This window comes from Solanum stenotomum, chromosome 1 (genome assembly GCF_019186545.1).
Source record: "Solanum stenotomum isolate F172 chromosome 1, ASM1918654v1, whole genome shotgun sequence".
Taxonomy (NCBI): Eukaryota; Viridiplantae; Streptophyta; class Magnoliopsida; order Solanales; family Solanaceae; genus Solanum; species Solanum stenotomum.
In genome coordinates, this window is record NC_064282.1 from 93,412,058 (window position 1) to 93,428,490 (window position 16,433).

General features: G+C 29.9%; 2 protein-coding genes across 3 annotated transcripts in view; both read left to right on the forward strand.

The window, feature by feature from the left end:
• LOC125871115 (uncharacterized) overlaps positions 1-16,433 on the forward strand; it is a 367,917-nt gene that overhangs the window by 327,006 nt on the left and 24,478 nt on the right. The window lies entirely within an intron of this gene.
• On the forward strand, positions 9,895-10,290 carry LOC125859271 (uncharacterized). Its single transcript, XM_049538974.1, has one exon. The coding sequence runs from the start codon at positions 9,895-9,897 to the stop codon at positions 10,288-10,290; it is 396 nt and encodes a 131-aa protein (XP_049394931.1).

Below are 16,433 nucleotides of genomic sequence, written 5' to 3' on the forward strand. Positions count from 1 at the left end.
GACATTGGACAAACAAGTACTCAATGGTCTCATTCGCATATTGGCATAATACACAAGTTTTGGACACTTTCAATGAAATAAGTTTTAGGTGTGATTGCATTCTGAATATAGAAGAAAAGAAATTAAAATTGAAACGAACTAACTAATTACTATTTCAAAAGGGGTTGTTGTATAGTCTTTTTAGAGCTAATAATAACTATTATGAAAATATCACTTCTCAGACTTGATGGATATAGACCAATGAATGCAAATTAATAGATAAAAATTTATTAGATGCGCACGGAGAATTTTTTGGATTAGCTTCTTGAAATTTTTTTTGGCTTAACTTCTTGAAAATTAAGAGAATAATTTGTGGTTAGTAGTTTTGGAGGAATGCCTTTTAAAAAGAAGATAATTAGTGTTGAATATTCTATTTTTTCTGCCAATCTTAATAAGAGAGATAATTCTAAATATTTATCAGCTAATTTTATGGAGAATTTTTGGTTGAACATTAAACGGAATAGGAAATATTAAATATTTTTTGTTATTTTTAAGAATAAATGACTATGACTTATATGTGATGCTAATTTTTGGTCAAAAATGTAATAAATGGTTATTTTTAATTTTGTGCCAACTTCTTAAAACATAACTAATGTATGCCATTATGTGTTAACATGGAGCCAAATCCCCATTAAGTTGTGTGTTTTACAATTTTTCACACATTTATTTATTTTAAAATAACTTTGAACTGCGATGTCCAACTCAAGTCTAGGTAATGTCTATATATAAAATGTTTGAAGTATCATATTGTTGATGGTTAGGCATTTTGCTTGACTTCAACAATTTTCAAAAAATGTTTTTCTCCGCCAAACACACTCATAATCTTATCAATGTGTACAACAACAACAACATAGACATTACTATTACTTTAGAGGTAGATACGATATTTTTTTTTGTAGACCTTCAATGATATTTTTTTTAATCTATTTGTCCAACAAAATAATATAAAATGTCATGAAATACTTAAAAAGAAGTAATTGCGTGTATAAATGAAGGTCATTTTCTAGGCTTGATTGATTAGTGAAATGGTGAGTAGCCTTGGCTAAATGTCCATTGCACAAACGAAATGTGTAAACCTCAAGTCTATATCAACCACCAACAACAATGCCTAATCAACATAGCAATATAAAAAAAAACCCTCTAATTTCTTTGATTTTCTTGTAATAAATATAAAAATATTTGAATCATTTCTCGACTTGTACATATTATCCTAACATATATACTTGTAAGAATAATGCTTATAACTTTATTTGTATCGTTCTAATTTTTTTACAAAGAACATTTTTTTATGTAATACTAAATCTTTATTTTACTTTGACGTTACCCAGTATATATCTCCATTTATATATGTTACTTTGTTTCTCCAGAACTCACTTGTAAAATTTCATTGAATATGTTATTGTTGTTATTTATCTAGTACTACAACTATTAATATGTTATATCAAAATTACGAGATTCAATAAAATTTTACTTTCCATATTAATTTCGCTTTCTCCCCTAAACCAACCCAACTAATTATAATTTGTGGTAGGAATACAGTTTGTTGTAGTATATTCTTTATCTAGAGTTAATGGTGATTAGTATGAATATATCACTTCACAAACACTAAGACAAATTGATAATAAAACACATTTGACCAATCTTTTTCCCCAACCCCACCATGAAAATGAAACAAAACTTTGAAAAAGTGAAAAAAGAAGTTAATAAACCTTCCACACTAATAATCCTACCTTAATTTTTTGCCAACACAATCCCATGGACTTGACAGGTCATTCCCCACCTACATTAATGCATCTTACATAGTAAACTTTATGCTTAGTAAATTTATATCTTCTTTTATCTTAATTTATGTTTCATAATAGCGGTTACACAAAAAANAACCTACCTTAAAGTGTGACTCTATTTTTTGTAATTTTCAAATATTTTAAAATAAACTTAATAAAATACGATAAAAAATAAAATATTTAATGTAGACGTAGAAGAAATGTTTAAGGAATAAAAAATGGTGTAAAATCTTATGTTCGGTCAAAAATAATGTGTCTACAGTTTGCCCCTCTTTGACTGGAAACACGAAGAGTTTTCAGACAAAGAAGTAGACAATGCGACAAATTTTGACCGAATTCTTATTTGAAACAAAATATTTGTGCGATCGAATCTTGGTTTTGGACATCCTACATTTCCCGGGTTATAAGGGAATCAGGTCACATGTAGTTCAAGGAGAGAAGGTGATGAGTTCGAAGTTAAGTGAGGTTCCATCGAGGCTCCAGGTCGCGGCTCTTATCCTTAATTACATAAAAAAGAAAAAGAAAAACTAATAGTCAAAAGGAAAATAAAAGTACAAGCTCCTATCTATGCAGCTTCTCTTGAGTCTTCACTTGTGTCTTGACTTTGAGATATCACCTTGATTTTTGTGAGCATCCTGATGTTGAATGTATCTGATGCTTAACTTGTCACTTAGAGTGAGTTTTTGGCACTCTTCGAAATGATAATTTGAATATGTTCTTAAATGACTGAATGTTTTCTTGATCAGAAGTTGAATAGAAAAAGATGTGAGAAAGTCAGGCTGCTATATGCATTGAAGAAGCTGATTCTGACTATCATGGGATTGATCAGAAAAGAGTTAGAAACTTTGTTCCTAAATTTCAAAGCTATGTTTCGCTTGAAGAAACCTGAAAACTATCACAAACAAAAGAACTACACAAAAAAATTTGCCCCAGTTTTCACTGAAAATTTTTTGTGAGTTATTAGCAGACGATTTTTTTAAAAAAAAATAAACTTAGACTAGGAAGTATTTATCCTAGGAGAGAAAAATAAATAAAAATAAAAGTCTCAGACTAGGAAGTGTTTATCCTAGGAGAAAATAAAAAATAAAGGTCTCAGACTAGGAAGTGTTTATCCTAAGAGAAAATAAACTACAAATGTCTCAAACTAGGAAGTTTTTATCCTAGGAGAAAATAAAAAAAATAACGGTCTCAGACTAGAAAGTCTTTATCCTAGGAGAAAATGAAAAATAACAGTCTCATATTAGAATGTGTTTATCCTAGGTCAGACTAGGAAGTGTTTATCCTAGGAAAAAATAAAAAATAACGTCTCAAGTTAGGAAGTGTTTATCCTAGGAGAAAATTAAAAATAACAATCTCAGACTAGGATGTGTTTATCCTAGGAGAAAATAAAAATAATGTCTCAGACTAGGAAGTGTTTATCCTAGGAGAAAGTAAAAATAACGGTCTCAGACTAGGAAGTGTTTATCCTAGGAGAAAAATAAAAAATAACAGTCTCAGACTAAGAAGAGTTTATCCTAGGAGAAAATAACTAAATCCCATTATGTAGGAGGGTTCTGCTAATCCCATTGTCCAAGAGGGTCCTGCTAAACTAAATCTCATTGTGTAAGAGGGTCTTGCTAATCTAAATCTCATTATGTGGGAGGGTCCAGCTAATCCCATTATGTATGAAGGTCCTGCTAATCTGAATCTCATTATGTAGAAGGGTCCTGCTAATCTGAATCTCATTATGTAGGAGGGTCCTACTAAACTAAATCTCATTATGTAAGAGGATCCTGCTAATCTAAATCTCATTATGTAGGAGGGTCCTGTTAATCTAAATCTCATTATGTAGGAGGGGCGTGCTAATCTTATTATGTATGAGGGTCCTGCCTAAACTAAATCACATTATGTAGGAGGGTCCTGCTAATCCCATTATGTAGGAGGGTCCTGCTAATCTAATTCCATATTTAGAAAGGTCTTGCTAAATGAAATCATCAAATGGAATCACCACAACATTATTTTTTGCCCAGTTTATACCCAAAAAATATCATTTAAGCTATTAGCATAGATTAAAAATATTTGTACCAAAGAAAAGTGCAAGTCATCGATGCAATTAGGGTGTTTGTTCCCTAGAAATGAAAGACGGTATCCCTAGGGTGTTTGCTCCCTAAGGTCAAAATGCAACTAGGGTGTTTTTTCCCTATAAATGAGAAATCATAAAGTGTTTGTTTCTGAAGTCAAAATGCAGCTAGAGTGTTTATTCCCTATAAATAAAAGATGATGCATCTAGGGTGTTTATTTCCTAAGGTCAAAATGCAAATACGGTGTTTGCTCCCTAATAATAAGAGTGATTTTTTTTTAACAAATAAAAATATGCTAGTTTTTAAATTGAAGAACTTTGAAACTCTTTTTAATCATTTTTTGATTTCTTTTTTTTTTTTTTTTTTTTTTTTTAGAAAAAAAATGATCCAATTTCATTCCTTCTAGGATATAAAGTTCTATTCTGTGAGACCGAGCCTTATTGTAAGACTGCCTACGTATCTTGTATTGCCAAAATCATGTCCAACATAGTTTATATAAATCAAAAATTATTTTTCTTTTTCTTGATTTTTTTTAAAGACATCTTTTGGGAAAAGACTCGGTTCATTTTTTATAATGTCTTAATTTTAGTTAGTATCAACAATTAATATTATGCATATGAACCCCATTCAATTATTTTCAGACAATATATGAGGTCAACTTTGAGTAATTCCTATAGTTTCAAATTGTATCTCAAACATACTTAAGTATTTACAAGATCAATTCATCTTGCATAAATTAAGAGGTTAAAATTATTCATATCCTCATATTTCAAGTGCTCTCGCAACAAATGAAGTCCCACTTCACACAATAGAAGTGTTCTGATCTTAGGACGTTTTAGAAGTCACTCACACTCAGAAAGATATTCAATGCATGAGATTGAGATATCATATGTTTGGCCCTTATGTAGGTATCCACTAATGTGAGAACACCAAAAATGAGATCAAATAGGACTTGTCATTGGCTTATAATGTAGGCTTAGAAAAAGGTAGGATATTCATTTGGGATAAAGTGACTATTTCCTCCTTAAAAATTGCAATATGTTCTCAAATGTTTTCATTTTCGCATTTGACCTTTGTTTTTTTTTTTTTTGGGAAAAGGGTCATATTTGTCCTTGTACTCTCAAAAAATGATCATATTTGCCCTTCATTATACTTTTTTGATATATTACCCTTGTCATCTAACTTTAAGGCTACATTTACCCTCCATCTGTTAAATCCTCATATTCCCAAAAATTTACTAATGCTTAAATGAATTTTATTTTTTTCCTAATTAAATCTAATCACTATTTAATTCATTTTAACCTATTCTATACGATTAAATCCAATCTTCTATCCAAAATAAACCCAACTTGCTTCCTGCTTAATTATCTCTACTACAAACAAACAGAAAAAAATATATTTCTCCTCTTTCATATCAGGCAACAATCAGATTAAAAACAAAAATAGTTTTTAACATTCAATCCAACATCTTTTGTTAAGTATATTAGAGCCAACTTTCATCTCTAATCTCGACACACAAAATTGGTTAAGCATTTTATTCAAAAATAGATGTAGTTTTTGGTTGAGAACATATGGGAAAACTTGGGCAATTAGAGAGAACAGAATTCAAAGTCTATAGTAGTGGAATAAGGATGAATATGGGCAGTGGAAATAATGTGTTATCACAGAGGAACTGCTTGCTGGCTAGATCCCAATTTAACCAATAGTTGGGAATGATGATGCAAGTAACCAGAGAAGGGGGTATAGAGGGGGCCTAACTGATTTGGGTAGCTTAGTGCTTCAGATCAGCTTCTAAGCAAACTCGCTTGGGCTTGACAATACGAGGTGATTTGATCCGTTGCCCGTTGATCTCTGAGCTCTCATACACAGCCTAATATGTTTTCTAATCCTTTCAGATTTTCCAAATCAATCAATAAAAGCTCTACCAATATTCACTCCTCTGCTCAACTCCATTGACCCATCTCATGAAGCCACCAGAAAAACATAAATGGAAACCCACCGTAGTCTGGACACTCGACGACCTGCTTTTTTGGTTTATTTTGCTAGTGGATTGGGCTTTATCGTGTGGGGTGGGTTAAAATGATTTGAACAGAGTTTAGATTTAATTAGGAAAAAATAAAATCCACCTAGGCGCCACATAAGTAATTTTATGTGGAAATATGGAGATTTAACGGACAAAGGATAAATATGGCCTTAAAGTTGGATGATAAGGGCAAATATATCAAAAAAGTATAACGAAGGACAAATATGACCCTTTTCCGTTTTTTTTTTTAAAGCTCCTCCTCATTTATTTGTCTTTTCTTTTTTTCTCATTTTCTCTTCCTTTCGTTGGAGATTTTTTTTCATTTTTCTTTCTACCTTTTTTTTGTCATTTTTTTTTACTTTCATATAATCAGCATTTTCACTTTGTTACCCAACTTAGATTTTTGGCGCTGTGTAGCTAATTGATAGTGCGCTCAGAGAGGTGGGACCAAAGAATAGTGCATTTATGCACTCAAAAGAATATATGTTGAAATACAGTTATTCAAATATAAATGTTTCAGGCTCAAAATGGGAGTTGAATGGATAACATGTCATTTGGTAGGCTTGAAAGACACAATCGGATCAAAGGAAGCCTATAATCATTTCCCAAGTTAAATGTTGCTCAAAATTTCGCCTCAACCAACATTTAGACCAAGTTCTAGATCAAAAGTCATTCCATTGAATTTTATATCTAAAGCTCACCACACAATACACAGAAAACAATGAGGTTGAATTTGTTTTAACCTTAACTTTAAGCAAAATAGTTTCTCAAGTAATATATATATATGCATCAAGAGGTACCAAAGGAAGTCTATAGGTCACAACAAAGTAGGTTTGTCTTGCCAAATAGTTTAACACTTTCTTTCATTTTCTTTATGCACATTTCTATACACGTCGGTACCAATCAAGTCAAATTTTTTTCTAGATAAAAAAAAATCCCATTTTTTACCCCATTTTTTGCGATGAGGACTTTTTAGATTTCTTTTCTTGGTTGGACCGAACCTTAAAATAAGGCTACCTACGTATCTTGTCAAAGCAAGAATCAGGTCAAACGTAATTCAGAAAGATTATAATCACAACATTATTCATAATAAGAAATACTTCTCTCGTTTTTTAATTTGTAATAAGAATCACCGAACCCAAGAAGGGTTGCCTACATATCTCATCAAGTTGAGAATCAAGTGTGCGTAGTTCGAAATATATGAAGTAAAAATCTTTTATTTTATTTTATCTTTTGAGAAGAACACGTCCTATTTTTTTAGAAAGGATTAATAAATTGTTTCATATTTTTTTAATTTTTAAATAAGGATTGAAACCCTTTATTTTCAAGAATCAATAGGTTCCATATAATTTTAAATTAACTAATAATAATAATAATAATAATAATAATATCATTCAGCCTTAATATTATTAGAATTCATTTTTCGTGTCGTTACATATATGCACTTATAATATATATTTCCCAACGTTTTTCTATTAAGTATTTAAAAAAATTATAACTTAGTGTCTTTACGTACGTTCACTTATAATATATATTTCCCAACGTTTTTCTATTAAGTATTTTCAAAAATTATAACTTAAATTAAGAAAAATAACTGATACTCTCTGTTAATAGAATGACTATAAATATATGAACTAAAACAGAATTAAAATAACAATGACTATAAATATATGAACTAAAAAATAATTAAAAATTTTTTATGGAGAACTAAATTTGAATTAATTTGTTTTTGTAGATGCTAGTAATTGAGAAAACACTAAATATTTTTTAGTTAATTTGATATTATTAAAATATTGAATGATATGAGTAGTTTAAATACTCAGTCCTAAAAACGTTTTTAGGTATAGTGATAAAAAAAAAATTCTATTCAACATATCAATATTTTAAGAAAATGGAGTAAAAAAATATGTATTAAGAGTAAGAAAATAAGAAAATGAATGAAAACAAGGGTGAGTAGGAGAGATGGTAAAAAGGTAAAGAAGTAAACTCATTATCCAAGTATCAATTAATCAATGGAGGGTCACATAACTATTGTTGGTTGTGCCTCTACCATTATAAAAAAATTTGCGATGTCCAACTCAAGTCTAGATAATGTCTAACTTTCACTTTATATAAAATGTTTGAAGTATCATATTGTTGATGGTTAGGCATTTTGCTTGACTTCAACAATTTTCGAAAAATGTTTTTCTCCGTCAAATACACTCATAATCTTATCAATGTGTACAACAACGACAGCAACAACATAGACGTTACTATTACTTTAAAGGTAGATACGATCTTTTTTATAGACCTTCAACGAATTTTTTAAATCTATTTGTCTAACAAAATAATATTAAATGTCATGAAATACTTAAGAGGAAGTAATTGTGTGTATAAATGAAGGTCATTTTCTAGGCTTGATTGATTAGTGAAATGGTTAGTAGCCTATATAGGTGGCAAAATGTCCATTGCACAAACAAAATGTGTAAACTTCAAGTCTATATCAACCACCAACAATGCCTAATCAACTTCGCAATATAAAAAAAAAAAAACCTCTAATTTCTTTGATTTTCTTGTAATAAATATAAGAATATTTGAATCATTTCTCGACTTGTACATATTATCCTTACATATATACTTGTAAGAATAATGCTAACTTTATTTGTATAGTTCTAATTTTATTACAAAGAACATTATTTTCTTTGTTCTAATACTAAACCTTTATTTTACTTTGACGTTATCCAGTATATCCATTTATGTTACTTTGTTTTTCCAGATCTCACTTGTAGAATTTCACTGAATATGTTATTGTTGTTATTGATCTAGTACTACGACTATTAATATGTTATATCAAAATTACGAGATTCAATAAAATTTTACTTTCCATATTAGTTTCGATTTCGCCCCTAAACCAACCCAACTAATTATAATTTGTGGTAGGAATACAGTTTGTTGTAGTATATTCTTTATCTAGAGTTAATGGTGATTAGTATGAATATATCACTTCACAAACACTAAGACAAATTGATAATAAAACACATTTGACCAATCTTTTTCCCCAACCCCACCATGAAAATGAAACAAAACTTTGAAAAAGTGAAAAATGAAGTTAATAAACCTTCCACACTAATAATCCTACCTTAATTTTTTGCCAACACAATCCCATGGACTTGACAGGTCATTCCCCACCTACATTAATGCATCTTACATAGTAAACTTTATGCTTAGTAAATTTATATCTTCTTTTATCTTAATTTATGTTTCATAATAGCGGTTACACAAAAAAAAAAAAATATTTTTTATTTAATAATAATTTAATTTTGTACTTTCTATTTTACTATTAGCGAAATGATTTATACGTGACTTATTTAACACTATAAGTTTTTATCTAATTTCCTTCTTTTTTCTTTTCTTAAACTTTGTGTTCAGTCAAATACTGATATAAATTGAGATAAAGGAAATAACGAATTTAAAATATTGTCCAAACACAATTATTTATCTAATATTGAAAAAAAATAAATTAAATTGATTAAACAAATTATATAAATTGCTATTCTTCAAAATTGTTTTCTTTCGAAAAATGACTAAATGTTTTTACGATCATACTCTCTCCGTCCTATTTAAGTTTTACAAGTTACTGTTTGGAAAGTCAAATCGGTATCTTCTATGATTACTATTATCTTCAAAGTTTTTTAAAAATATTTTAAATCACTTATTATGTTGACTTCTACATATGTAACTTTATATTTTGAAAATTTCATATCCAAATTTATAGTCAAATTTAAATATTTTGACCTATCATACTTCTAATTATTTAGGGAGTAAGATTTTGTTAGTTCTCCCAAACCAACTATAAATAGGTTGTGATTCTCATCTTATTGTGAATATATCCTTTGTCAATTTTTACACTTCAAAAATATAACAAACCCAAACTATTCCCAATTTTTATTATAATTAATTTTTTTTTCTCATGGGGAATTTTATTTCATGTGGTACTTCACCAAAGGTAATGAGTTCAAGACCAACAAGGGTTATTTTTCAAAATGGAAAAATTCAAAAATTTAATGAACCAACAATAGCAGCAGAGCTTATGTTGGAATCTCCTAACTCCTTTTTAGTAAACTCCAGCTCGTTAATCGTCGGCAGAAGATTTTCAGCTTTATCGGCCGACGAAGAGCTGGAGTTTGGGAACATTTATATAATGTTCCCAATGAAAAAAGTGAATTCCGTTATAACAACAAAAGATATTATTTCCGTTGGAAAACCGGGATCGGAAAACGAGGCAAAGGTGGGTAGATCGCCGGAGAAGGACGGGGTCGGACCATTAGGTTTTCCGGTGAGACAAGAATTTAGGAAGCCTTTGTTGGAGACAATTATGGAAGAACAAGTAATAAGTTCAAGGTAGAAGTGTTTAAATTGATTTTTTAAAAATTTTATTGTACCGAATCTTACTGATTCGATTAATTTAAATTTGAATTATGTGGGGTTTATTTAAGAGGACATTCCCTACTAATAGAATTTTATTATTCTTAGTGTTTGAATTTGGAACCTCAACTATTGGGCAAGAGATCGATTTCATCCATCTCGCCGGTTGATGGTTGTTTTGATTGTCTTACAAGAAAATTAGTACTATTTTAGTTATATGGTACATTTTAATTTGTTTGGGATTGAGACATATATAATTATTAAAGTTCATATATGCACTTCATTAATTTGTTTTGCGGGAGGAATTGGTAGAGACTTGAATAGTAACATGTTATAACAAGTTAAGTTTTTTTTTACTCTAAATTCGTAACCAATGTTTATTGCGTAGAGTACATAAAACTAAATTTTATGGAATAAGCATTTTTGCTCTGAAAAAACAGTAATAATCACGGTAGTGGATTCATTTTTGGAAAATTGTTACACTCAAAATTAATGGATTTAAAGTTTTAATCTATAGTTGAAAATGAGTCTTCTTGTAAGAATTTGGATAAGGTATAAGTATTTGGTGTTTGGTACTCGCGTTGGAGCTTCAATTAATTTGGATTGACATTGTGTAAAATCTAATTAAGAGAGAAGCAATTCTTAATTTAATTTTTTTCAATACACAAAATTCAAAGAAGAATAGTCTTATTAAGAGTGGGAGCATCTTCTTTGTCCTTCTATGAACCTTATTATAAAGGCCGGATATAAGATAAAATATTTGATATTATGGCTTGCCCATGAACATGACATGCCATTAGATGTCGAACCCCTTTGACTTTTATGATTCAAAGATTGTGCCTATAACGATTATACATAATTCAACGTCTAATTATCTTAAATAAATACCCTAAGGGATTGCCGCTTCTAATTAATGGTTGGTTGATAACCATAACCCTGACATGTTCCTTTTCGACCCTATTTAGGAAATCAGCCTAACCAACAACACTTGTGTTATAGTGTTATAGTACATATTTTCTCTGTCTTAATTTATGGGATATTTTTCACTTTTCGAGAGTTAAATAGTCTAATTTTGATCGTAAATTCGGACATGAGATCTTCAAATTTTTTGAAACAAAATTTATATATTCGAAAACTATGTAAAGTTGATTAGTCCACAAATTCAAGAACCAACTTCACTACTACTAGATTTTTTATCAAGGAAATATAGTACGTACAATAGATAGTGTTGTACTAGCTTTATTATTTTTGATTTATCACAAAAGCTAGTGAATATTACAATCATTTCATCACAATGTTTTCTATTTCTACTCATTCATTCACTAGTTTCCTCAAGATGGTTTCACATAGAGTAGCATCATAAATCAAGAAGTGACTAGCATTAGGAACTTCATGATATTTAATCCAACCAAGCTTCTTTCCTACATATTGATTGAGTTTTGTTGGTACAATTTTGTCCTCTTAACCTTTGCCAAAGATGGACACTTCCCTCATTCTCTTTGAAAGGATTAGAAACTTGTGTTGGATCATACAATGATTCAAACTCGCCTTGTTGTGTTACCTTTTTCTAGATATGGTGTGCCAAAAAATTTCAAACATTCTTGTTGCTGCAATTTTTAAGAATAAAAACAAAATATTTTTAACTCATATATTTTAAACTTTATTTTTAATCATGGCAAGTCTTGTTGGGTTATGAAGGTGTTTAGGACGTTATGCGAAAGCTTATAATTTGCAAATCATAGATTGATAAATTAGACGACAAATAAAAACATACTAAAAACTTATTATTAATAGTGTTTGGTCAAGTGACCTACATATTATAAAACTAATATAATATTGAAAAAAAACATAAATATGTTTAAGAGAAAATCTCTCCATAAACAAAACTCTCTAGATGTCTACATTGTGGATTCTATTGTGTTATGCTATGAGAATAGGGATCTTCAATTTATAGATCTCCAAACATTTCCTCTAAGGAAAGAATAAACCAAATATGAAAGAAAATTATATTTTCCTTTTAGAAAAAGTTCAAGCATTTATGGTAATACTTTGACTTTTCTTTAAGAGAAAAAAATAACTTCAATTAAGGAAAGAAAATCAGGGCAAAGCCCTAACAATATCGAGACGTAAGATAATAAAGTGATCAAAAGTATTGTACTTCTATTAGGTTAAACTTTAATAAATAATAGTTACATAATTCAATATGGTATCAGAGCAGGCAAGAGACTCCAGGTTCAAATTAAAATCTCAATGCCATTAAAAAGGTGAAAAAAAATTGCTTGTGTTTGACTCATTAAAAGGAATCAAGTCCCCATTTGAAGAGACGTGTTGACATAAGTAATGTAATGAAGTAACAATTTAAACTTTTAGAGAAGATGATTATACAATTTAATATGTAAGATGTAGATGAAACATAAATATTTTTTCAGCGGTTTGGAATATGAACTGTCATTTAACTCATCTTGACCTAGCCTATTTCAACCCAAGCGAACCTTGGGTGAATTGGGTCGTATGATCCGTGTATTGATTTGATCTGTTTTGACTTGCCAAAGTTTGATCCAACCATTTTAATTGTAACCTCTAGTTCATAATGTGGAGAAGGCAACCAAATATTCAATTTAACACAACAAAACAAAAATGCATTTAGATCGGACACAACCACCTCTATATAATCAAATTGTTTGTCCGTATATTTGTTGGCTCCTATAGCGAGATGTTGTTATTCAGAACATATAATATCACATAATGTGAAAGTCTGATTCCAAAGAAAACTTGTTTGTAATAGTAAAATATTGTTATATACTTATTATAGAGCTAGAGTTTTGATTGTAGAACAAATGGATATAATTAAGTTGAAAATGAGAAAACTATTTACCTCACCAAGACTTGGGGCTCCAGATAACTGTTTCACTATTTCCTTCCATAACACTTAAAGAATGGAACCACTTTTGATTCATCCACCAATAGTTCGTGGATGGACCTACAAGAGCAACTCCGTATGATCCCTAAACTTTATTCATGTACAAAACATGATAGGCTCTCATGGACAAACCAACCACATAGAACTTAGGTCCTAGTTGCAATTTGTTAGCTAGCTTCTCATGAAGTAGAATCCGATGAAGAAAGTTTTAACTTGACATCAGTTGACATCTATGTCCTTCAACTTTGGATGTGCATAAGTAGACACTTAAACTTATATAAAATTTAACAAGTAGACACACGTGTTCTACATGGATCACGTAGGACGTAAATTTGTCAGGTAGGACGCATGTGTCTACTTATTTAATTTTATACATGTGCAAGTGCTTACTTGTTCACACCCAAAGTTAGAGGGCACAGACACAAGCTAAAATCAAGTTAAAGGGTACATTTATCTATTATGATTATACAATAGAATTCCCTAGATCCGCCCCGATGTTGTTAATGTTAATCGTCAACTTACCAAGGGCGGCTCAGCTTTAAGCCGCAAAAAATAAGGGCCTCCAAAAAACCAAAAACTCCCCCAAATTCAGTTTGCTCAAACATATCGAAGATGTACAATAAAGAAATAAAGCAAGAGGCATGATTAAACGATTATGGCGATGTAATTGTGAGAAGCACCGTATTAAGCAATAGCACACTTGGAACTTGGAAGAAACAAAATATCCCAAGTAGAATATAAAAAAATTATGTATTTATTGTTACTATTAATTAAAATTTTCTTAATAATTTGTTGTTAATTTATTATTAATCATTATCCACATATTTTTGAAATTTTATTATTGATGTAATTATATTTAAAAATAAAGATAATTAAATTTATAGTTACTTTTTATATCTTAACTTGTCTAATTCAGAATTTGAATCAACCATGTTTTAATATTGACTTTGGAAGATTGTCTTCAATTCTTTGAAATGTCTTATTAAACATTTCAACCTCAAACTAATTAGATTATCAAACAATTAAATTTAAAAAATATTGTTTTAACTTTGAATGTCTTCTAAAGGTAACAATACTATAATATTGATTTTGTAATTAAAATTATTACAAAATATTATATAAGTAAAAAATGATACTCTAATTGACATATTCAATAAAGTGAAAACTTAATTTTGTTTTAAACACTTTAAGAATAATTTTGATAGTTTACGCAAACAATTGATTCTATTGAAAAAGTTTTCAAAACAATAATCAATAAGAGATATTTTAATATTTGTATTGTTATATAACGTATAATAATTTATACGTTACATAACAATACAAATAGGGGATAAACACTAATTCAATTTGCGCAATGTGCAAAGCAGAACCTGAAACACACCAGCATCTATTTTTTGCATGCAGTGTAGCAAATGTGATATGGCAAAGACTACTTCAATGGATGTCCATCACCAGAAGTAGTGCAGGGTGGACTGAAGAGATAGAATGGGCAACACTGCATGCTAACAGGAAATCAATACAAGATGAAGTGTATAGAATGACATTAGCTGCAGCTCTTTATTACATATGGCAAGAGAGGAATCACATAATTTTTCAGCAAAAGGAGAGGAGCATAGAGGAAATTATAAAGCAAATCATTCAGGAAATTCATTGTAGAAGTAGCATGAATCCTAGACTAGCTAGTGCAATGCATAAACTAAATTTTTATCCTTGGTAGAAATTCTAGCATAGAGCCTGGGCAAGGCAAAGGTGATGGGCTTTGAGACTTGGGATTCTGTCCATGTCCTAAGCTTCAAATTTGTACATATATGAAAATCTGGTAATACAATTACAGTTACCAAAAAAAAAAAATTATATATATTTATTCTTGTCTTACAAAATATTACAAGAAATGTTATACTGTCAATCGAAAAACTAATTATTAAATTATAATATTTTTTTTAGAAATTATGAAAATAACACATATACATATACTAGATAGAGTAAAGCACAGGCCCAACATGAAAGGAGTATCATTTTCACAAAAAAAAGGATAATATATAAGACATTTTCTCACATTAGTGAGTGGGTGGTACAATGTCATTGCAATGAAGAAGTTGAAAATATTGCATATATGTGAGAAAGCAAAAGCATTTGCTTTGTGTATTACACAAATCTCAACAACATATGTTCATGTGGTAATTCTCTTCAAGTTGGTCATAGTAGCCATGCAACCATTACGATCAGCAACCAAAATGCCATAACAAACGTGACCAGTACCTGCACATTTTTTTTTTTTGGAATCATGCATGTTAAAATCCAATTTGAAAATAAAACATANCCTATTTTTTGCATGCAGTGTGGCAAATGTGATATGGCAAAGACTACTTCAATGGCTGTCCATCATCAGAAATAGTGCAGGGTGGACTGAAGAGATAGAATGGGCAACATTGCATGCTAACAAGAAATCAATACAAGATGAAGTGTATAGAATGACACTAGCTGCAGCTCTTTATTACATATGGCAAGAGAGGAATCACAGAATTTTTCAGTAAAAGGAGAAGAGCATAGAGGAAATTATAAAGCAAATCATTCAGGAAATTCATTGTAGAAGTAGCATGAATCCTAGACTGGCTAGTGCAATGCATAAACTAAATTTTTATCCTTAGTAGAAATTCTAGCATAGAGCCTGGGAAAGGCAAAGGTGATGGGCTTTGAGACTTGGGATTCTGTCCATGTCCTAAGCTTCAAATTTGTACATATTTGAAAATCTGATAATACAATTACAGTTACCAAAAAAAAAGAAATTATATATATTTATTCTTGTCTTACAAAGTATTACAAGAAATGTTATACTGTCAATCGAAAAAGAAAAACTAATTATTAAATTATAATATTTTTTTTAGAAATTATGAAAATAACACATATACATATACTAGATAGAGTAAAGCACAGGCCCAACATGAAAGGAGTATCATTTTCACAAAAAAAAGGATAATATATAAGACATTTTCTCACATTAGTGAGTGGGTGGTACAATGTCATTGCAATGAAGAAGTTGAAAATATTGCATATATGTGAGAAAGCAAAAGCATTTGCTTTGTGTATTACACAAATCTCAACAACATATGTTCATGTGGTAATTCTCTTCAAGTTGGTCATAGTAGCCATGCAACCATTACGATCAGCTACCAAAATGCCATAACAAACGTGACCAGTACCTG